General features: G+C 51.2%; 6 protein-coding genes across 6 annotated transcripts; 4 read left to right on the top strand and 2 right to left on the bottom strand.

Moving 5' to 3' along the window:
* Positions 1–2,012: 2,012 nt before the first annotated feature.
* On the top strand, positions 2,013–2,687 carry Z519_08448 (uncharacterized protein; the record flags this gene model as incomplete). The annotated part of the gene is made up of 1 exon (XM_016766176.1): positions 2,013–2,687. The coding sequence occupies one exon, from the start codon at positions 2,013–2,015 to the stop codon at positions 2,685–2,687; it is 675 nt and encodes a 224-aa protein (XP_016617334.1).
* A 1,170-nt stretch (positions 2,688–3,857) lies between these two features.
* Z519_08447 (uncharacterized protein) lies at positions 3,858–5,793 on the bottom strand (the record flags this gene model as incomplete). The annotated part of the gene is made up of 7 exons (XM_016766175.1): positions 3,858–4,357; positions 4,469–4,652; positions 4,760–4,839; positions 4,947–4,970; positions 5,026–5,323; positions 5,379–5,393; positions 5,455–5,793. The coding sequence occupies 7 exons, from the start codon at positions 5,791–5,793 to the stop codon at positions 3,858–3,860; spliced, it is 1,440 nt and encodes a 479-aa protein (XP_016617333.1).
* Positions 5,794–8,189: 2,396 nt separating this feature from the next.
* Positions 8,190–10,389, top strand: Z519_08446 (uncharacterized protein; the record flags this gene model as incomplete). The annotated part of the gene is made up of 3 exons (XM_016766174.1): positions 8,190–8,570; positions 8,977–9,850; positions 9,929–10,389. 3 exons carry the CDS (start codon positions 8,190–8,192, stop codon positions 10,387–10,389), a joined length of 1,716 nt encoding a protein of 571 aa, XP_016617332.1.
* Positions 10,390–10,772: 383 nt separating this feature from the next.
* Z519_08445 (uncharacterized protein) lies at positions 10,773–11,232 on the top strand (the record flags this gene model as incomplete). Its single annotated transcript, XM_016766173.1, has 2 exons — positions 10,773–10,814; positions 10,855–11,232. The coding sequence occupies 2 exons, from the start codon at positions 10,773–10,775 to the stop codon at positions 11,230–11,232; spliced, it is 420 nt and encodes a 139-aa protein (XP_016617331.1).
* Positions 11,233–11,530: 298 nt separating this feature from the next.
* Z519_08444 (uncharacterized protein) lies at positions 11,531–12,274 on the top strand (the record flags this gene model as incomplete). The annotated part of the gene is made up of 1 exon (XM_016766172.1): positions 11,531–12,274. One exon carries the CDS (start codon positions 11,531–11,533, stop codon positions 12,272–12,274), a length of 744 nt encoding a protein of 247 aa, XP_016617330.1.
* Positions 12,275–13,077: 803 nt separating this feature from the next.
* Positions 13,078–14,981, bottom strand: Z519_08443 (uncharacterized protein; the record flags this gene model as incomplete). Its single annotated transcript, XM_016766171.1, has 3 exons — positions 13,078–13,202; positions 13,254–13,730; positions 13,787–14,981. 3 exons carry the CDS (start codon positions 14,979–14,981, stop codon positions 13,078–13,080), a joined length of 1,797 nt encoding a protein of 598 aa, XP_016617329.1.
* Positions 14,982–15,864: the final 883 nt, after the last annotated feature.

Raw genomic sequence — 15,864 nt, 5'->3', positions numbered from 1 at the left:
TGAAATTGGTCAGGCTCCATCGCGGTTCCAGCCATGAGCCATCTAGCAACAGCACGCTCACTGTCAGATATGCAGCCACCGTTAATCGCGCTCTTCTCGAGGATGGAACTTTAAACGACGAGGATTGCCTGTTGTTTACGGCCAACAGGTCTTCCAGCATCACCAAACTAAGTCTGTTTCCGGTGTCAGTCCTACTGAGGAAGACACTGTAGCGAATAAGGCCCCGAGTTTCGGGAGCGACATACCCAATAATGGTTCCTTCGGTGAAGCGGCTGGGGTCCAACAGCGCGCTGCAAAGACTTTTGATCCAGGCTATGCTTTGTGGATGCACATGCAAAGTTGTTTAGTCTTGGGCTGCCCGGGAGCGGAGTTTTGAACGTTACCTCTCTCTTTGCAGTCTTCTGACCTTGCCGGAGATTACTCCTACGTGTGGTGGTGGTGGTGGTGGTGGTGGTGGTTGTTGTTGTTGTCAGAGCCAATGGGACTATATCCTCTGGCAGAACTCGCGGGCATCATCAGCGCCGGAGTTGGATGATCCCTCGACTCAGAACATTGCGTTGTTTCGTCTTCATATGACTCGATTTCGATCACACGAACACTTGGTCCGTGGAACACGACGATGATCCGTTGTCGCATGTGCGGATGATCTCTCTCGAAACAAGCACTTTTTAGTCCTCGGAGCGAAATCTCGACCTTGTGTCTGGGAGAACATCGGCACGGCCAATTCGAACGTCCGCTGAGAGTTGTGCGCAAGCTCTTCAGATATCTGTGTTTGGTGATCCGCTTGAGGACTGTTGTTGACATACGCCAGCCTGTCTTCCGCCTCTCTTCGAACAGCCTGTTCCGTTTCGTTGCTTCCCGCAAGAAGTAGTTCAGCTTCCGGATCCTTGTAAAATATTCCTCATATGCCTTCTTATTGAAAGCAATCTTCAGACGCTTGATGTCAAATAGGCGGCTTATTCTGTCCTTGGCCCGAAAGGACTCGGCATCGAACGAGACACTAAGCTTTTTCCGAACCTCTTCAAGAGCTTCTACGAGCTCCTTGGCTATTTCAAGGTATGTCTTGTGTGATCTGCCGAGCCGCCCAGCTAATTTCTTCTGGTACTTCGGGCTCCTTCCATGAAGGTCCAGACGGATCCTGGAGCAGCTCGGCTACGCCTTCGTCGGTCTCAGCGATTCCATCCATAAGTTCGGCTATCGTGTCTTTAAAGGGTCTCTTCCATCTCAATGTTCCGTGCGTATCTAGCCAGCTCTCTTTAGTAGAGAACATGCCTTTCGACGGTGTTCACTGCTTCGACAGTCTCATTCAGCACTTTGACGACGAGAGGGAAGGTGGCAAGGGCAAGACCCGCGGTCTCCATCTCGTTTCTTGATTGCGATGCAGACTCAGCACCAAGCAACACTGCTAGAGCTGCCGTGATGGAAGATGAGAAGGACCTTCCTCAGGCTGCGCCATGAGCGATGCGAGGTTCTTGGACGAGGTGAGGCGTTCGAAAACTCACATCCACCAATCGACTGCTCACCGGTTACGGCAAGCGTGGTTACACGAGACGAACCTTCCCATTCCCAGGTCTCCCGAAGTTGTCACGGCTGTCTCTGCTCTTGTAAGTTCGTGGTCTGAACTCAGACACATCATCTCATGAAAGCAATGCACTGGCCTTGAAATGTTCTATGGTAGAGGCCTTCATCGCAGACGCGAATGCCTTCGTCTGCTTTGCCAAACCTAAGCGATGAACATAATTCTCTGACTTTGGACGGGATCCTTTTCCGATGAAGTGACTAGAACTTCGAACCCCCACGGGATGGCGACGAAAATATTGATATTCACAAAAGTGCGGCAATGTCAGTATGCTTTCGAAAAGTTAGACTCACGGGCTATCCTAGGGAGGGGTGGGGCAACGTTATGGAGTGACGAGGCCGGCAGATTTCGCATTTGGAGCCAGAACATTGGCGCTCACTAGGTTGGATCCTCATCCCTGGATTTTTGGTTGTGCAACGCCTCGGACATCGGGATGCAAATCTTGCGAATTCTCGATGCTCTGCACACGGCCATCCTTGAGGCCTTGTGGGCACTTAAAAACACCGGGCCATCTTCTTCTGCCCCTCAGCAAGTGGCGCCGCTAAAGGCCTCTCAATCCTCTATCCACAATGATGTGAGCGCTGCAACTAGTGAAGAGTTGCTGGAAGTTGAGCTCACAGCGTCAATCCTGGAGGCCAATTCAGGAACCATGTTGGAGGTCCTTTACATTGAGGTCAAAGATTCAATCAATGGTTTCTATCGAATGTCGATCCTGTTGAGCAACACCTCCAGCAGAAGCCAGGTCCTGCGTTGGCCTTCCGCTGACATTGCCGCGTATCGAGATTTCGATATATCGCATGTCAGGAGCAGATTTCCATCGATAGCGCCCTGGCTTTCTGCTCACATCGGCGATGCCATCACATTGCGACGTGGAAACTTGAAATATTGGGAGAGACACCATGGAAAAGAGGCTGCGGGATTTGACAATGACTTGGCCAAAGACGCCACGCGGTCTAAGACAGTGGCAACTACACTCTATCGACAGACAGACTCGGCTGAAAGTATTATGGGTGATTCTGCATCTTCGACGGCGTCATCTGGAACCTCATATGCGGCGTCTCTTCTTGAAGGAACAGCGCACAATTTCTCCGGCCCCTCCGAAAGCTGATGGTGATGGGCCTCTTGAATACCCCCTTTGTCATTTCCTTGTTTCGGCTCGGACTCCACACAAATGGGTGAAGCATTTGTTGACCTGGAACCATATATTTGTTTGTTCGAGAGCTGCCTGTCTCCGAACAAGCTATACTCGTCACGAATTGAATGGTTTCAGCACGTCTCGCAGATCCATCAAGACCAGTTCGTGGCGGTGCCTACCGCAGGAAGCTCAAGTGCCGTACGAATAAGTAACAATTGTCCGGTCTGCCAAGTTACCATCTGGGATCAGAGGGAGATGCGCCAACATTGCGAACGACATCTGGAAGAATTGGCTTGTTTTCGCATTACCACTTAGTCTCTTTGAAAAATCTGATACCGTCCCAGACAATGAGCAGCTGTCTCGTCGGCTCAGGAATCATCAACAGAAGATGATCAGGGAGAGGAAGGCCAAAGAGAAGTGGAAAAGGAGATGGCGAAAGGAGGAGAGTACCTGGCTAGTTCGACTGCGCAAGTTGGTACTTAGAAGTCTGCTGAGAAGCATTCTGCATTGGGTGAGCTCGTCGAGGAAATAAAACGAGCTCCCCTGACCTGTGAATCATGCGGCGAAAAGAATATGAGCTTGTTCCGTTACCATCGTCCCCATGACGGAGCATCATGGACAGTCATCTGCACGACTTCCACTAGTCAAACACGATACCAACGACAAGGCCAACGACAAGGCCAACGACAATGCAATTAATGGTAGTGATGATGATGCCGCCGATGATACAAACAACCATTCCGGTGTTGGAACATTTCCTCATGATCTTATTCACTTGAGCATGTCCTATTGGTCCTGTTGGCGCTGCATTTTCGAACTAGACGTTGACCTAGAACTATAGATTCATCGATAGGCAAGGCTAGATATAAGCACAGGAGCACATACAGGACACAGACAGGACAGAACTCGTTCTCGAACCCGACTTAGTGGGAATGACTGGGGCTTCATCAACCAAGAGCAAATGGAAAGGCGGAAGAAGTTGGCAAGAGCGCGCAGGATAAAACATGGAAAGTAGGCTACGCAAAAGAAAGGGCGATAGTGTCGGTTCGGAACTAGGCATTTTACACTATCATCTCTTTCGTTCGGGCTGATGTACTTACGCATGGGATTGGTCTGTCGGGTATAATCGTGGGCTACTTGTCCTCATTCTCTCTTCTTAACCCTCGGAAAGCTCAACCACAATCCCAAAAGCACAACAATCAGTGCCAGGATAATTGGTTGCAACACCTTGACACCTTTGCTCGCAGCGATAGCACCGATTGCGAAAGGAAATACCGTCCCACCAGTTCCTCCCAATGCCATTGCGAAGCCAATGCTGCTCACATGAATATGCTTCGGCAACAACTTTGCAGCCATCATCACACAACCAGGAAACATAGGGCCAAGGAAGAATCCAAGGAACGCAACAGCCACGGCGGACACGATGAACTTTGGAACAAGCCAGAAAATCAGCTGCAAGGCGAGACAGAGGGCGAGGTAGATGGAGATGCAGAGCCGTTCTCCAAAACGCTCAGTAACGAAACCCAGGGCAGCGCGACCGAGCGCCATGCCTGCCCAAAAACCAGTTCCCGAATATCCTGATGCCGATGGTGAGGCGGAGCGGACACGGAGCATAAATGTTACGATCCAGCCCCCGAGGCCGACTTTCTCGCAAGATGGATGTCAGTGACTCCAAACTTTGCAGCACATACCTAGGCGCTGGAAACCTAGATTGAAGAGGAACGGATCGACGATGAAAGGGGAGCAGACGTTACCTTCGATGCCCATATATGTGAAAAAGAATGCAGAGCAGATCCAGGTGATTTTGGACTTCAGTGCTTCTTTCGTGCGGCCGCCTGTGGCCTCAGTGTCCCGTGGATGTTCGACCCGATACAGTTCGCCCGTCTTATGCCAGAACATCAGGCTGAGACCAATGAACTCCAGGACCGAAGCGCCGGTCTGTCGATGCAAGGCACAGCACGTTAGCATGAACATTTCTCGCCCAATCTCAATCACCCTTCCTTCTAAGGAGTGCGCTTCGTCGTCCGCCAGTTTGTCTAACTCACCATGAAGTAATAAAACGTGTACCAGGGCAGTTTCGCATGAACAACCATGGACGTCGCAATTAGAGGCGCAAACAGAGCTCCTAGAGCGTGGTGAGCACCCATCTAAGATAAAATTCACGATTCCAGAAGGGGAAAACATGATACATATGTACTGTCTGAAATGGTAAAAGATGAAACTGTGTATTACCTAGAGAGTAGCAGCTGTGGAGGCCTCGACTAAGTGTTAGCCAGTCAAAGTCTCGCGCGAGATGGAGGTTTGCACTTACAGCCCTGCACAGCGTTGGCTTTGTCCATGGCTCCAATCCACGCACAGAAACAAGCGTCGGTGAGTCCATTGCCGAATCCAGAGACGGTGTTGATGACGACCAGTACGGGGAAAGGAGGGTGAGCGGACAGCACTGCGTAGGTTGCGATATGGCACAAAGGCGCGAGGATGGCGATGCCTCTCTGGCCGAGCTTCGTGTGTATGGTGGCATTGGTAAAGGCGGCAAGGGAGTAGCCTGCAAAGGGAGTGAGGAAGATCAGGGAAACAGTGGTGTAGTTCAGGTGGTAGTACGTCTCGAGCTGTATGAATGTGAGCAACTGTTCGGGGACAGCGAAAAGGCACAAAACCACGCACGTAGGGTATAAGGGCCTGTCATGAACACTTGTTAGCATATCCCTATCAACGAAAGGGGGAGCCAGAAACTTCATACGCCCACGGCACCGTCATTGAGACCCGTGACAATAAATGAGAAGAATGCAAATCCTAGACGTCCAATATTCCCTCTGGGCATATTCCAGCGCTGGATGACCGGCTGAGCCGTCGCCGGAGGTGAAACCTCGTTCCGAACGTTGTCCTCTTCGTCTGACGAAGCATGATCGCCTGCTGTTGTTGGCAAGGAGTCTTTGCCACCCTGGACGACTCGGCGCGTGAGTTCTCGCAGCGACTTCGTCCGTGTTTTCAGACTCAGTTCGAATGTCTCCGCCGGGCGTTGTGGCGGACGGCATTCCCGCGCAGCGGGCGAGATGGTCATTGTTTGTGATGTAGTCATCGTTGCTGTGGTCGCCTACATAAAGCAGACAGGTGGAAGTCTATGAACGGGTACGACGATAAATAAATATGAGCGGGAAGGGAAAGAAAACCCCAAGTTGGCGACGGCAGTGAAGATCGAAACTTGCAGGTCGTTTGGTAAGGTCCAAAGCGCAACGTGGTCAAATCCAGATGCAGCTCGCCATGGAACTGTCTTCGAATAGGGAACGGAGCCGGGGGCATCCAGCATGAAAATGTATCAAAATGCGGTATGAGACTGACCGCTGTAGGTTACCAACCAAGCGCAGCGGACGAAGCGAGGAGCTATGTCTGGAAGGCTCGCCGAAGTCCGAATGTCGCCATCGCTATTGAAGATCGATAGCGGAAAAGGACGGTCTGGTCATGTTTGCCGACAAGCTTAGATTCAAGAATAGTCTTGTCACAGAATACGTACCTCGAAGCGGTCGATATATCGAATATAATTGACGGTATAGGATGAATGACACAGGGCCATCTTCTTCAGGGTAAACAGACTCGTCATTACCAATGAAGGCCACCTCCGTTCTAACAGTGGAGGAGTTTTTGAGTGTACCGCTTATTTTTCAATTCGGCTCGCCGAACAATTCATATGGGTGATTGTTATTGTTGACGCTGGTTTTGCTCTTGAACTTCTTGAAGTCGTATTTGCATTGATGAAATGGGCCTTACAAACCTCCCACGATCAACCATTTCCACAGAATCACGTCTATTCAACCTGTTGGAATGAGAACGACAGAGTCCAGACTGGGTAGGGTGCGGGCTTGATCATTTACTTGGCCCCCATTATCCCAGTCCCTCAGGGACTCAGGGCGCCTTACTGCCTCATGAAGCCCCCTGTGCCAATCATCCACGGCGTCCCTGAAACCTCAGACACAATGAGGCGCAGTTCCACCCTAAGAATAAGATATATATTATGAATGCCTTTCACAGCCTGGTTCAATACCTGCTTTGTTGCACATCTGAACTCTTCATCTCTTCTCTGAATGCTTTGTATATAAATGACATGGACACCGTTATTGCGAGCTTCAATGCCGGCCAGGGCCTGGGGAGCCTAATTCAATATGCCTGCGTCGGCGCAAATGTCATGTTTCTTTCCATTGCTCTCATCACTTCACGTCCTTTCTGATCGGCCCTTTTTACCACTTCGATTCGCAGCCCATTTGGATGTTTGCGAGCTTTTGTTCCTTTGCAGTGGTGAGTGATTTTCGCCATGGCCGACCGCGATCATTGCCCGGGGTTCAACATAGGACGCGGCAAAGATTAGTACAGCGGATTCTGACCCTCCTCATCAGGCTTGCTTCAATATCACTATTGTTGGAACCATATCCTCCAGGTTTCGCACCATTGCAGACAGCGTCCCCGAACCGGGCTACGAAGACAAACGAATTCTTAACCTGAAAACTGCATTCTATCTCAGCACAATCCTCGGCGGCATATTTGCTATCGCTACAGCCTTCCTGGCCTTCCTTTGGGGTCGAGCAGCATTTGAGAGTATACCTTTTATTGTGCCATGCATTCTTGGTGTTCTTGCTGTGTCTGTTTGCACCGAATCCTGTACGCTGCGTCGCGAAGGAGCTAACGCAATGATCCTTGTAGACTAATTGATGTGGCCGCGATCTATGACAACTTCAAGCGATTCAGAGAGGAAACCCGACAGTTGTTGAGCTGGGACGATTGATGAAAGAGATTAGCTTGGAAGGGGGCATCTTAGAATAAGAATCTTGTTTAGAGTTTAAGGATAGCTGGTCAGTGTCACGATTGGTGTATTGGTCATTGGATTCCATGGTATACGTCGTGATGGTTTTTCCTGTAAGATTGTGGGGGAAAGAACATACACAAACCGCTGCACCCGTGCTCAAGACATGCTCCATAGGCGTCACCTACACCAGTTGGTTGGCCTAGGGGCCGTAGCTCCTCACCAGTCTAGTGGCCCTAAACCCCCTCAGCGGCGCGTGCCTAAGTACAGATAGTCTAATAGGCTCACTGGAGAATTGAGAATAGCAACATTGACAGAGTCTCCGATCTCCCCCCCTACGGCTGGCCAACACCGTACTGTGTACATCTTGATATGTATCGGAGCACCGTCAACCCCATCTTTCAGCCTTACGTCCCAAGCTGCACATGAGGCTGCAGCCTAGCTTGCGAGTTAACCGCCTCACCACATCATCTGAAACCACCGGCGCCGGCCCCAATGCGACGAGGCTGTGCGGTGGCGGTATGTACTAGCCTCTCGAGATAACCTTTCAACACAACGGCTGAACTTCCTGCTGCCGAAAATAAATATTTCCAGAATAAAGCCAGCTTTATTAACTCTCTTGGGTCTCTGACTTGTACTACAAGCGCCAACTTGCCCACCTTCAGCCTGAGGCCATCAAAGAGATGCTGAGGTGGTGGTGGAATGGATCCAAAAACTTGCAGCCAAATGGCCAGAGTCAACCTCGGTGCTCTAATTTCACAGAAATCGAGCGAGCAGTACGCGAAGCACGAAGTAGAGGCAGAAGGGATACTGACTTCATGAAACTTCATGCCAGCTACAGCGACCTGGAGCATTGTGCGCACAACAAGTGTAGGGGCTGCAGAGTTGTTCGTCAAGCTTTACTTCTATCACAAATCACTCGCGAGGAGGTTGAGAGGCTCGAGAAAAGAGATGGCCCTGTCTACGTCAGATTGTTGGGAGGAGATTCCTCAGCAGAGAGCATATCTCATCAGCAGCCCACATTACAAGTCCGTCTCGGAGTATCGCATGAAAGTGCCATATTGGTAAATATTGCGCTAACGGCCAATATTAACCCTTCAATGGGGATCCGCTGTTCCTCAAATCAAATCTTGGCTGCAAGACTGTCGTCAAGAACACGAGTGCAGCAACCTTACACGGACCGACGAGCATCCCAGACGGCTTATTGAGATTATCTCAGACACAACGTTGAGATTGGTTGATACCTCAGAGCTGCCAGAGGATGATAAGTGTGATTACGTAGCCTTGAGCTATTGCTGGGGCGAGGGGCATTCAAAGGGTAGGACAACGCCGTGCAATCGAGACAAGCGGAAGGTCTCATTCGAGAAGGCCGCGCTGCCGAAAACTATACGAGAAGCTTTGAACTTGGTCGAGGCGATCGGGTATAAGTACTTATGGGTTGATTAAGTCTGCATTGCTCAAAAAATCCAGGGAAATCAAAGCAGCGATCGTCAAGGAGATGGCGCCGATGATTGTGAAGGCAATGACTGCCAAGCTTGCAGTAACGATGGCGGCGAAGATTGGGACGCAGAGGCTTCCAGGATGCATGTTATCTACGGTAACGCCGTCTTTACTCTCTGCGCCTGTTCCAGCACAAGTTCAAGGGATCGCTTACTGTGGGATCGGAAGGCTTGGGCGTACCGCGTTGTGCCTTTTTACTTCGAAGGTCAGTGGCTCGTCAACTATGACATGAGTCTCAACGAGGTTAGAGCAACCGCACCGCTGTCGAAACGGGCGTGGACTCTGCAAGAGGAACGACTCTCTCCTAGGTTGGTGTACTACTGCGGTCAGAGAGTCTACTGGTCTTGCCTTGAGAAACAGCACACAGAAACTGCCGCTCGCAGTGCAGCAAAGCACAATCTCGGCAGCAGGCCTTTTGAACGTGAAGACGGATTCAAGAAGATGAGCGAGGCTCAGATATTCATTAACTATAGCTTTGCTGTGGAGAGGGTTCGCTTACACCAGGATTGGAAGGATCTAGTGGATGCTTATTGTCCGCGAGCCTGGACGAAACCGACTGACAGACTTCCGGCGATATCTGGCTTGGCCGCACTATATCTTTCGACTTATATCACCCAAGACAACAAAATTCTGCAACAGGAATATCTAGCAGGGCTTTGGCGCGACACCTTTGCAGAAGACCTGGCGTGGTCAGTCCGGACAGGTGCAGATCCGTGCAACGCTCTGGCTGAAATCGCCCCGAGCTGGTCTTGGGCATCCCTCCCTGCCATGACTCACGTCAGCATGAAGGAAGACTTCAAACAAAGTAACGACTTTGAATTGCTTGAAGCTTCAGAGGAGAGGAGTAATTCCAGCGAGCTTGGGAATGAGGCCAACGTCCTTCTCGCATGACAGGAGGGAGCAAAGAAGAAACTTGTTCTAGTGAGAGGTCGGTTGCGACAGGTCATGAACTGCGATTCGGAAAACGTCGACTGGTCCGAGATCACAACAGGGCGTGGCGGTAAGAACAAGTACGACCTTTCAAAGAACATTGCTCGTCATGTTCACGCAAGAAACAAATACAATGGCCAGATCGTCATATATGAGCCGAACAAGCAACCTATCGAAGGGAAATTGGACTATCTCCTTCCCTTGAACGCCAACATCAATAGCGACAGCCGCGAAATTCACGTTGCAGCTGGCATGGAGTGGGATTTGTATGGCTTGCAAATAGGCCAGAAGACGATGCTGTTAGTCCAGTTCAGCAGGCGGCGGGAACCTGGAACGGACAGTAACACTAGAAGTGATACCTGGGTGACTGTTTTCCGGCGGGTAGGGATCTGTCGAAATGTGCGAGAGGCCTTCTTTGAAGGAGCTGAGTTGGTCGACCTTGAGCTCGAGTGAGACACCAGAATACTGAGCCATGAACTTGACATGGTCGCACCATCCTATCGACTTCGAAAGGAGTGCCGACAGTCTATTCTCAGCTTGTATCCCCTTTCGACCCAGGCAACTTCGAAGTCGACAGTTAAGCCCTCGGATTTGTTGTCCCTGTAACGTCTTTAATAGCTGCTTCAGTTTGTTTCCAGAGGGGTGGCAACTGACAGTGTATGCTGTCTCTTGTGAATCTCCCGAATCCCCCGCAATGGTTGTCACGGCGCAGATCATGTTCCAATAGCGGACAAAGCGTTGACTCCACGCAAGAACCGATGTAACCGCTGACAGGAAATTCACTGCTTCTCCCCCGTATCGCTTGCTTCACTGATGGTCAGTCACTATCCGAACCCATGACGAGGGCGATTCTTCGGCAGGAGAAGGGCCTCAACAAGGTGAGTGGAGTGTGAGGTGAAAGTAAGTCATCACCACAAGTGCAAAAGCCGCATGAGTTCCAATTGCAGGCGAAGAGTGCGAGCATCTCTCTATCAATACCCTGTCTCATTGCACGCTACGATGCTCTTCCTGGTGTCTTTGAACATCTGTCTCATTCTCCTTGCCGCTGTTTCAGTCGCTCAGGAAGTCAACTACACTTGCCCGGACCCAGCTGTCTACTTCGCGGAGTATCATGGACCATTCTCAGCTGGCAGGTTCAATCTCTCCTACCAAAGACCGCCAGAGCATTGCCGAACGTTCAACTCGTCCGATGCCGAAGACACTATCTCTCATGTGAGAGGGCAGATCTCTGATCCTGACCTGTCCCGGCTCTTTGAAAATGCCTTTCCCAACACTCTCGATGCCGCTATCCGCTGACACGGTGTTGCGGGTAACCATTCAGACGAGGAACTGACGTTCGTCATCACGGGCGACATCAATGCCATGTGGTTAAAAGACTCTCCCAATCAGCTGCAGTCATATCTCTCTTTGCTAAAAGCGAACGCATCAAACAACTCAATTGCGTCCCTCTACCGAGGAGTGATCAACTTGCAGTCTCGCTACATCAACACTTCGCCGCACTGGGCTTCCAGCCTTCCTCGGAGTCCGCATCGCGCCAGCGGTCAACAGCTTCGCTGTTACCGATGTTGTGTTTCCGCCCGTCACCAACACGACGATGTTCGAGTGCAAATACGAGGTCGACAGCCTTGCCGCGTTCCTGGAGGTCTCCTACTACTACAATGGCACTTCCGATCTGGGCTTTTTCGATCACTTTCAGTGGGTTGACACGGTTCAGACAATCATGAATACAGTTCTCGACCTCACAATCGGCACATATGATTCTGGCGGCCGTGTACTCGATCAACCCTACACATGGAACCGCACCGCAAACTCGGCCACCGAGACCGTCTCGAACCTGTACCGCGGGCATCCGGTCATGGGCGGCACGGGATTGATTCGAAGCTTCTTTCGCCCTTCGGACGACTCGTGCGTCTACCAGCTATTCATACCTGCGAACATGATGTTCTCGCACTGCCTTGGCCTCTGTGCAGATATCATGCTGAATCAGCAGAACGCACTTGCGCCGACCATGGCTTCCAGCATGCGGAACCTGTCATCCTCCATCCACGCCGCGATCAGCGCGTATGGAATCTACCAAATGGACGATGACCAGATCTACGCGTACGAGCTTGACGGCTACGGCAGCTCCAACATCATGGACGACGCAAACATCCCCTCGCTGCTCTCGGCGCCGATGTTCGGCTACGACGCCAACGACCCAGTCTACCAAGCGACGCGGCGACTGCTCCTCTCGCCCGCAAACCCGTACTACATGCGCGGCCCGTCATTAACGCGACCGGTGGGCCGCACGTGTCCTTCGGGCACGCCTGGCCCACGGCGTCCATCGTCCGCGTCCTGACCAACAGCGACGACGACGAGATCCGCGCCGAGCTGCGCCATCTGGTCAGCAGCACAGACGGTTTGAGCCTCATCCATGAGAGCGTCAATGCCGGAATACGAGTGACTGGACGCGGCCGTGTTTCTCCTGGGCAAACGGCCTGTTTGGACAGATGGTACTAGACCTCGTGACGAGGAAGCCGTACCTCTTGAGAGAGTCTTATCAATGAGAATGAGTCTTGAGCCTCAACCCTGGATGAGGAGGTGGGTAGCCAAGGTGGAACGATTGAAACTATGTCAATTTCAGGATGACCTGGGGTATTCAGCTCTGCTGGCGAAATCCCTGAGTTGTGCTGTTGTATTGCGTTGGACTTCCTTCGCCTGATATGAAGGCCCATGCTCTGTCATCCTATTCTTGATTGGGGGCTGCTCGGATATCCCGAGTAGGTTGTCTTTTCCATTTCAGTCAGAAGGTCACGACATGCTGGGGACTGATCCGTCGCCTCAACACCCCACCACGCCAAGCGTTTCACCCCCATGTGGAGTGCCCTGTAATTAGAACCGCTTAACATTCCGAAATAGGTTAGCCGAGAATCAAGCTGCTGACAGATTGTTGGCCTAACTAGACTAGGTTAGCTTAGGAAGGTAGGTCTTGGCCCTACCACAACCTGTCACCCATATAAACGCTCGATGTCACCCCAGATAGATGCTCTCAATCAATCAATCAACCTATTCCAGACCCCCACATGGGATCAACAGAGGCGGCAAGACCTACATTCAAGTTCAGCTCCAGCTCGGGCCTGGTATGTGGCTTCAATACGCGTCCTACCCAGCCATCTTTACACCCTCAAGCGGCTTCCCTAGCACGTCGGATTGAATGGAGAGAGCCACGAACCGAGACCACCAACGTGCTTGAGCTGCGGTACCCCCAAACATCCAGAACCCTGGGGCTATCTGGGGTCAGCACGGCTCGTCGAGAACTCTGTGAGATGCAAACTTACCTGCTGGCTTCATGACGTTCCGAACTTCCCCCTCTTCATCAAGTCCCCAGAATTCACTTAGTTTCGACGCAAAGTCCTTTCCAACAATCTCTGCAACCTGATTACGGTAATCGTGGTCTTGCCCGGTGGCAATCACCACTACATCTCCCTGGATCTCGCTTCCGTCTTCGAATTTTAGGCCCGTGGAAGTGAAGGTGGTAATGGGCACACCGGATTTGACCTTGATATCGCCCCTCACAATGTGAGACGAAGCGCCAATGTCAATATAATACCCTCCGTAGCGCGACAAGATGTTGTCCATTAGGGGTGTCTTTCGGTCAACCCGGAATCCAGCCCGCTCTAGGTCGTCAAAACGCCCTTGCTCCTGGCTTGCGGCAGCCTCGTGGATCACCTTCAAAATGTCACGTAGAATCTTATTGGGCCGGCAGGCGACCAAGGCGTCGGCATCTGCGGTTGGGATGTTATTATTGTAGAGGCCTCCGCACTTGTTAGCCGGCAAATCCTTAACGATTGCATGGCGTGGAGGTGCTTACCCTGTTGCCCTTTCACGATCCACTCAATTGGGTAGATCGCGGTTTTGTTGCGCTGGATCATGGTGACGGACCGCAGACCTGCTCGATACATGTCTTCAGCAATATCATGCGCTGTGGTGCCTGATCCAATGACAATGCCGTCCTTGGTTGCCCAATCCCGGCTATGCTTGTACGCCCCTGAATGCAAGAGCGTTCCCTGATACTGGTCGGTTCCGGGATACTTCGGGTCGTTGTCGACACTGACACCTGCGCCAGTGGCGAGGACGAGGTGTCGACAGACGAGCCTTCGTTTTTCGTTCTCGTTGACCGTGACATCCAACGTCCAGAGTCTGCTCTCTGGAACCCATGTTGCTCCAGTGGTGTCCACGCTCGTCCATATATTGATGTTGTACTTTCTAACATAGTTCTCAAAACCTTCTGCAACGATCTTGCCAGGAAGCAATAATGGGTCGTTGGGTTTCCATGTGCGCTCGAAGGGAAGATTGTTGTACTCACGCACGGTATGCTGTCTCACCGACTCGTATCGTTGAGTCCAATTCTTTCCCACAGCAGGCCGCTTCTCTAGAAGCACATAGTCAACCCCAAGGGCGGCAAGCCTGCCGGCAACGGCGAGGCCGCATTGACCTGCCCCGATCACCACCACATCAAAACGATCTTCACCATCTGATCTCTTCTGGTGGTCATTGACGCCGTTGACTGTGCCGTTGCCCAGCGCGCCATTCACCGCCCGAGGAATGTCAGGGTGTCCCTGGTCAGCAAAGTTCTCCAGAATTGTCACGAGCATCCAGATTTTCCATTTTCCGTCTTCATCTGGGGTTAATGAGGCAGTACCTGTACAGTTGCCGACCAGTCCGCTTTCTTGCTTCGTGATGAAAGTGAATGGGATATCGACCCATGAACTCGTCGGAACGGGTTTGGTGATACGACCAGCCTTCGTCTTCATATCCGTAACATGCTGGGACTTGACTTTCCCGTTCCACACCTCGGCAATCTTTTCAGAACTGTAGAATGTTCGAATTTGACCTGTGAGCGCCAGCCAGTCTCTCCACAATGCTGAGTTTTGCAAACCACTTGCACCCAAATTGTCCAGTGTTTTTTGAGCCGACTTTTGGATTATTTCTACATCGACATCCTCGGGGACTAGTTGCGACGGCAAACTGCCCGGCAGTTTGTCAAGGCCAAGACCTGGTGCCATCGTGAAGAAATAACAATGCCTTCACTGCCGCTTACTTTGTCTTTTCAAGTGAGAGATGAGAGGGAACACTCGGGTTGTATTTGAGGGCATGTATCGAAACTTCGCTGAAGAAGAACCAACTTCAATGCCATTGTCGGAATTAACTTTCGACCATGTACCAATTTATATGCCGGGCATGTAAGTTCGGATGGCGAATAGTCAACTGTGAATCGTCGATTAGCCGTCAGGTTCAATGTGGGGAAGGCCCGTTGAGCCATATCGCCCAGAGTTGAGCCGAGGCGGATCGTAGAGAGAGAGTCAGCAATCCCTGTAAGACTTCCTCTGGCAGCTGACCCAAGCCGACATTGGACAAATATCAGACGAGATTGTCGGCACATACATTGGTCCCGAGCTCCGAAGTCTGGTATCATACTAATGTCCACTGAGGTTCACGATGGATTTGATATTGCTGCAATTGAAAGGGACATGTTTGCGAAAGCAAGACTTTGACATTGTAGATGAGCGCCAATATGATCTAGTTAATGATGCAAACAGTACACAGCGGAAAGCCTGCAAGCCTGATGTTTGATATGTGAGTACAAGGGTAGTGTCCATGGCCTCGGTGTACTGTAGTTATCTATCCCTTTACTTTCGATGTTTGTATGTTATTGGCAAACAAGAACATATACTATGATGACTGAGTCTTCGTGGCGTTGTTCTTTCGAAAGAGAAGCTCCTGTCAGCCCGTTTTTGCTAACACTCGGGATATCGGTGAAGAGGACCGGTGCTGGAAAGGATGCCATTTTTCCAGACAACCGGAAAGCGAGCAAAGAGGGACGGAGAGGCAGGCGGTTGAACCAGGGAACCAACTCCTTTTTATCACAGCTTCACACCCTCAGCCTTG

The sequence above is a fragment of the Cladophialophora bantiana genome (genome assembly GCF_000835475.1).
Source record: "Cladophialophora bantiana CBS 173.52 unplaced genomic scaffold supercont1.13, whole genome shotgun sequence".
Lineage (NCBI taxonomy): Eukaryota > Fungi > Ascomycota > Eurotiomycetes > Chaetothyriales > Herpotrichiellaceae > Cladophialophora > Cladophialophora bantiana.
The sequence above is the reverse complement of the archived record's forward strand: the minus strand, read 5'-3'. Positions and strand labels throughout refer to the sequence as shown.